Consider the following 7,093-nt stretch of genomic DNA (forward strand, 5'->3'; position numbering starts at 1 on the left):
TATATATATATATATATATATATCCCTATTTCCTAGGGAGAAAAATAAGACATTAAAAAAGAATAAGGAGTTGCCTGTAATCGCAGCACTTTGGGAGGCAGGTGGATCACAAGGTCAGGAGGTCGAGACCATCCTGGCTAACACGGTGAAACCCCATCTCTACTAAAAATACAAAAAAAGAAAATTAGCCAGGCGTGGTGGTGGGTGTCTGTAGTTCCAGCTGCTTGGGAGGCTGAGGCAGGAGAATGGCATGAACCCAGGAGGCGGAGCTTGCAGTAAGCGGAAATTGTGTCACTGCACTCCAGCCTGGGTAACAAAGAGACTCCGTCTCAAAAAAAAAAAAAAAAAAAAAAAAGAATAAGGAGTGCTAGGGATGATGAGTATTTATAATGTTAAATAGAATGATCATCGCCAATAAAAGGTTATATTTCAACAAAAATCTCAAAAAAGTGAAGAGGAGGTAATGCTGCATTTAGGAGAAGCATAGCTAAAAGGAAACACAATTTAAAAACTTTGAGACAGAGCCCGCCTACTTTGTATAATGCACAACAGGATATCAGTGTGGCCAGAGTGGGGGTGAGTATGGTTAACACAGGGAAGTAACACAAGTAAGAATGGATAGAAAAGGGTTACTTGACTATTAATGTTTCTTAGAACATTACAGCTTTCTTCCTGCATTAGAAACAAGTCCTAGTTTAAACAGAAAGTGTGGCCTTTTGGGATTCCCAGCATCCTCACTTACTGTATTGTATGTTGTAGATGCAACACGCTTACACTGCACTGACAATGAGTGTGACTGGGCTCCTAGGTATCATGAGTCCACTGGAATTCTATGCTTATGGTGCATTGCAAATGCTATGTATAAATGAGGTGTTAAAACACGGTAGACATTTATGTTGCATGTATATCCTTAGCTTATGTGCATGCTTCATTGTCCCATTGGACTCTGCTTACAAAACGCAAGCCCAAAATAAAACTTTAAAGAATTTCAGAACTGTGATAGCAGATCTTTCAACTGATATGAAACCCTTTTGAGTATGGGAGCCCTGTGCAACTGTGTAGCTTGTACACCCATAAAGCAAACCTTGATCACAAAGATCACTTAAGTACTGAGAATATACTCAAGTACCACCTCATAGGACTGGAAAGTGTCTACACTACATAAGCCTAAAGTAAATGTGAATGGCACGGCCTCAACATGGGCAGTCTATCTTGGACGCAAGCAGAAAGATCAGTCAGGAAGCAGTTTCAGTCATGAAGCAGAGAGTGATTAGGCTTACATAGTGACAGTGAATATGTTAAGAAATATCAAATTCTAATTAGATTTTGAAGGTATATTTGTCCATTCTCATGGTGCTAATAAAAACATACCCAGGACTGGGTGATTTATAAAGGAAAGAGGTTTAAGTGACAGCATGGCTGGGGAGGCCCAGGAAACTTACACTCATGGCGGAAGGGGAAGCAAACATGACCTTCTTCTCATGGTGGTAGCAAGAAGTGCCGAGTGAAGGGGGAAAAGCCCCTTAGGAAACCATCAGATCTCGTGAGAACTCACTCACTATCATGAGAACAGCATGGGAGTAACCACCCCCATGATTCAGTTACCTCTACTGGGTCCATTCCACGACACGTGGGGATTATGGGAGCTACAATTCAAGATGAGGTTTGCGTGGGGAAAGAGTCAAACCATATCAAAAAGTAAGCCCAATGAAATTTGCCACAATATTAGGTGTGGAGTGTGAGAAAAAGAGGAGGGTCCAGGGTGAGAACAACTGCAATCTTTTGGGCCTTAGAAACTTGAAAGTAGAATTTACATATTTTGAGATTGAGAAGACTGGTAGAAACAAGTTGCATATAGAAACATCAAGATTTCAGTTTTGAACATGTCATTTAAGATGTTATTAGTCCTCAGGAAGATGTTATTAGTCACCAAAGTAGAGCTTTGAATAGGTAGTTGAATATATGAGTTTGAGTTTCACAGATACTAAAGCACATTAAATAAATTTGAGGAACATCTTGAAGGTAATTTAAAGTTCTTACTTAAATTGAACCTTTGATTTGATTTATTTTAAAATTACAGGGAACCCTTGGCTTTGAGGGACAAATCAACAGATATATGGAACTTGCAAAATACTTCTATAAGGTTTTAAAGAAAAAAGATAACTTTAAGCTTCTGTTTGATGCAGAGGTAAGGAGAACTCTTAGCTTTTTATTTATTTAATTTTTGAGATAATTTAATGGATCTCTATTTTCTTTTCTGAGTATTTTTATCTGAATCTACTACTTATCTTATGTGTTGGGAGAACCTTATGGGTACACTTAATTATTGTAAGTATTTTATTTTACCTGAGTTCATGTAAGTTAGGTTTTAAAACATTTTTAATTTAAGTTCTTTGTCTTACAAGCAAAGAGTCCAAAAGACTACGTTAATAAGTACATTCAATATTTACATTTTTAAAACAATGAAACTGTTTGCTTTTAACTGTGTTTCCAGCATCTCTGGCACTAAATAAAATGTAATTTAATTGTTCTTAGTTTTTTTTTGTTTTTTTTTTGTTTTTGTATCTTGGAGTAGGCAATTGCATTTCTAGACAGTAGATAATATAAGAGAAGGCAGGCTTTAAATTATAATAATCTTTGGTACATTGTTATCAAGTCACTAAGCTGATATTAATGATAGATTTGAGAATTTTGCTAGCATTACATGGTATATCAATCTTTAAGGCTCAATAAACCTTCTACTGGCACACAGTAAATCGTTCTAATAAGAGTAACTATTAAGAAACAAAGGTACCTTGTCTATCTTCTAAATTGTCTCGCTGTATGTTATTATCTTAATATTTGCTTATTCCTCTGCTTTAAGTGGAAACTAAACTTTTTTTTTAATACTACACACAATCTGACAGTTTAATTTCCTCTCTGAAATAAGCTTTGATAGCTCACTTAAGTTCCCTTTCATCCTTTGTCTATGTGAATGACACTCAGTCATCTAAGCCAGAACCCTTGAATTCATCTTGAAAGCCTGACGTTGGTCATCAGGCTGATGAATTCTCTCCCTTGAAGCTTTTGGAAATGGAAGCACTCCTATCTACACTATGGCTATGCCCTCAGTGAAGTCCTTTTCATTCTCTCCTGAATGATGAGAACATTCTGTTTACTAATATTCTCCTATCTTCAATAATACTTCCCTCGAATCAGTTATCCTTACTTCAACTTGAGTGATCTTTCTCAAATACAAAACTGATGCTACCATTATTTGTTTAAAATAGTTGAAGTAATGGTCATGGCATGGATGAATGGAAATTTGAAGGAATTCATAAACCAGAATATGGGGAAGATGATCACACAGATACGAAAATCCTTAAGAATTATTGGAGAAACAAGCAGATCCCATGCCAGACTAGGCCCTCTCTGAGGAAAGTAGCTGCTTCTTTTATCTCTGAATCCAGGCCTTGGCATGTGCTAAGCACAGAAAAAACCCTTTATTTAAATATATAAACATTAAGTGAAATAAATTAAAGTACTTCTGAAATAATGGAGTTTTTATGGATACTTGTAAAGTATTTTTCTTTGATTTAGTGTGAGTTCACTAATGTCTGCTTCTGGTATTTCCCAGCAAGGCTTAAAAGTATTCCAAAAGATTTTGAAAGACATCAAGAACTCTAAAAGGTAAGGGTTTGTTTTTTTTTTTAATATTTGGTATGTGGTATTTTTAATTCTAATTTTAATGGGTCTATTTAGTTTGGTTAGTGGATTGGTGGTCATATGATTCCAAGCTACTGGTTTAATAATTATATGGGACTCACTGATTAATGGGTTGATAACCCATTAGTCATTTTGAAATTAATGCAGTCATTAGTTATATATCGAAAAAAATATTTCAATGCCTAATATGCAATCAGCTGAAATTCATACCCTTTGGTTAATTTATTCATTAGTTAATATTTCCCAGGTGTGCTGGTAGGAGTTGAAAGTTATAAAATGAATAAGACAGAATCCTTGTCCTTAGTTGGCTTGAAAGATTAGTGGGAGAGAATAAAAAGTATAGATAACTACAATTCCAAAGGAAAATAGAAGAGATACTTAACAAAATGTTATCAATTTTAAAATTTTTATCATAAATTGAGCAAGAATCTGATATTTTATTATAGATCCATTAATAATACTGAAAAGAATTCAAATGAATGTCATAGAATGAGAATATTTCATCTGTATTGTCTTATTTAAAGTGGACATTATCACCATTGTATGCTATTTAGCCATATATTTAATATGAGCTTTTGCCTAATCTTAAGCATGTATCATAATACTTATTTTATAATATTACTACCACTTTCTGAATTAGCTGATAGGTCAACCACGTATTTTACATAATTTGAGTTGCCGTAAGGTAAGTTGAAAAAAAATTGTCTGACATTAAGGCCATCAAAATTTTCTATCATCATTAGCAAGTTTCACTGGGCTTGTAAGGGAAAATGGAGTTTTTGTTTTCCTTTTTGCTTTTCACAGTACTGTTATGTAAATATGTTATGGTTTGAGGCAAGGACAAAGTGAAGGTCTTATTTTTTTTTCCTAAGCATATACATGTCACCTTCCACTAGGGTAGCTACCACCAGCTGAGTTAGCCAGAAGCAAGGTGGCTTCTAGAGGCACACCCAAACCACTCAGCCTCTTAGAGTTCTACACGTATTCCTGACTGGAGGGCAAGCCAAGACTATTAAACAATTTCTCACAATATTATAGACACTAAAAAATACCCAATATGGTATTGTTATATTTAATAAAATATTAATTAGAGAAGGAAACCAAACAAAATTCCTGACTCTTGAATGATAGAATTGTATGTGTGTATATATATATAATTGTATGTGTGTATATATTTACACATGCATAAATATGTATATTTGCTTCTGCACTGCCATCAGTCTTCAGTCTTATAGGAAAGTTAAATATGGATAGCATTTGTAACATTTAAAGGTAAATTGTTTGCAGATTGCGTACTTATAGAACACCATCTTTGGCTTTTCTGAGTGCTGGTGTCACTTTGCCCTATATAGTAGCCAAAGTTGTTTTAATGTGCTGTAACGCTACCTGCATGATGCCATTTTAGGAGCTGAACAAGACAATTAAATAGAGCTTGTCTCTATGAAATTTACAAAGAAACTATATTTGCCACAAAATAGTGACCTTATAGGAAAACTCAAGATATACAATAATGATTCAAATAATGCTAAAACATGATAATATTTTTCCATTCTCTATTTCATTTTACCTCTTTCCCAGGTACTTCTACTTGAATTGTCATATAACTATAAGGAAATGGCACATGCCTTTCTTTAATGCAGTCTAGCAAGTTTATATTACTTTATGGTTGGTAATTGTAAATCATGGGGTAATGAGAGTTGCAATATGAATACAGAATATGCTGCTTTTTTTGTACTAAGCTACTTCTTAAAAATTATCCCTGATGGTTTTCAATTGCCTACAATTTACTTGAAGCTAATGACAGTTATGTAGCCATCTGGAATATGGAAGAGTATTTGCTTGTAAAACTTCTTTATAATAATATTTACATTTACATACAGATTGCTCCAAAGATTAAAGCACAGATGATGATGGAAGGCACAGTCATGATAAACTACCAGCCACGTGGAGACAAAGTAAATTTTTTTCGAATGGTTTTCTCTAATCCTGCCACAAGACAAAAAAATGTTGCCTATCTTATTGTTGAAATTGAAAGGCTTGGGAAGGATTTATCATACTTCAGTGTGAACTTGAATATCCCATGTAAACATCAACTTAAAAATTCTATTCTTTTTTTTTCTGCCTTTTTCTTTAAAATTAATTTATTATTATTATTATACTTTAAGTTCTAGGGTACATGTGCATAACATGCAGGTTTGTTACATATGTATACTTGTGGTTACATATGTATACTTGTGTCATGTTGGTGTGCTGCACCCATTGACTCATCAGCACCCATCAACTCGTCATTTACATCAGGTATACAACCAACAGACACATGTAGAAGTGCTCATCACCACTGGCCATCAGAGAAATGCAAATCAAAAATTCTATTCTTAAAGATAGATAGTAAGAAAGGAATACTGAAAATGTTATAAAAATGTTACAAATAAGAACTTTTAATTATTATTGTATGCTGTGTAGGATGAAAGAGAATCCAGTTTATACACATGCACACACATTTGTTTATGTATTTGTTATTTGCTATAATTCAATACATATTTAGCACCTGTTAAATGTTAGATACTTTCTTGGTGTGCTTAGGATACATCAGTAAATAGGAGACAAAAACCTCTCGTCTTGAGAAGAGAAATTCCATTGTGGACATTTAATACCTTAACATGTATTTTATGTGCTTGATAAAACATATAAGATGTTTCTCTTTGTTAAACAAACAATTATGATGTATAAATGTTCTTTATTTTGGATCAGAGAGAGGGAAGGGAAATAACTGGGCTGACATATTTGCCTTTTAATCCTTGCATTTTTATTTAGAAGTGACTATAGCTTTTATCAAGCTCCTAATTTAACTCACTTTTTTCTGCAACATCATTTTAATGTCACGAAAGATCAACTGTGGTGACACCCTTTTGTAATTATCCAAAAATACATTAACCATAGCTAACATCACATGGTTTCCTAACTTGCTAACCTAAGTTACGTGGTCTCATTTAATTCTCGATTGACATTATGATTTAAATGATTTATTGTCTCCATTTCATGAATGTGAAGATTAAGGCTTAAAGATTAAATAATGTGTCTAACGTCATGCTGTTAAGTAATACAATCAAAATCTGAAGCTAGCTAGGTTTCTTAAGGGTGGATGGCAAAAAAAATCTGCCAAACGCTTTGCTGCAATTCATGGACGCCACCTACCAGCTGAGCTATTTGTCAAATCACTGGACTTAAGCAGCTCTGTTTTCTTTTCTCTTAAAGTAGAAATAATAATAATCACTATCTCACAGGACCATTCTGAGGATAAAATGAAATAATTAGGCTAATTGTGTTCATTTTTCATATTTAAAATTTGACTACATTAGTCAGAAATGTTTTATATATAATATATAAT

The 7,093-nt window shown here is 33.9% G+C and overlaps 1 protein-coding gene across 1 annotated transcript in view; it reads left to right on the forward strand.

Annotated features, from left to right (window-relative positions):
- LOC105553924 (glutamate decarboxylase 2-like) overlaps window positions 1-7,093 on the forward strand; it is a 57,979-nt gene that overhangs the window by 36,506 nt on the left and 14,380 nt on the right. The window contains 2 exon segments of the mRNA XM_012000111.1: window positions 2,081-2,188; window positions 5,586-5,660. Coding sequence (XP_011855501.1) covers window positions 2,081-2,188; window positions 5,586-5,660 — 183 coding nt within the window.

This window comes from Mandrillus leucophaeus, unplaced genomic scaffold, assembly GCF_000951045.1.
Source record: "Mandrillus leucophaeus isolate KB7577 unplaced genomic scaffold, Mleu.le_1.0 Scaffold618, whole genome shotgun sequence".
Classification (NCBI taxonomy): Eukaryota; Metazoa; Chordata; class Mammalia; order Primates; family Cercopithecidae; genus Mandrillus; species Mandrillus leucophaeus.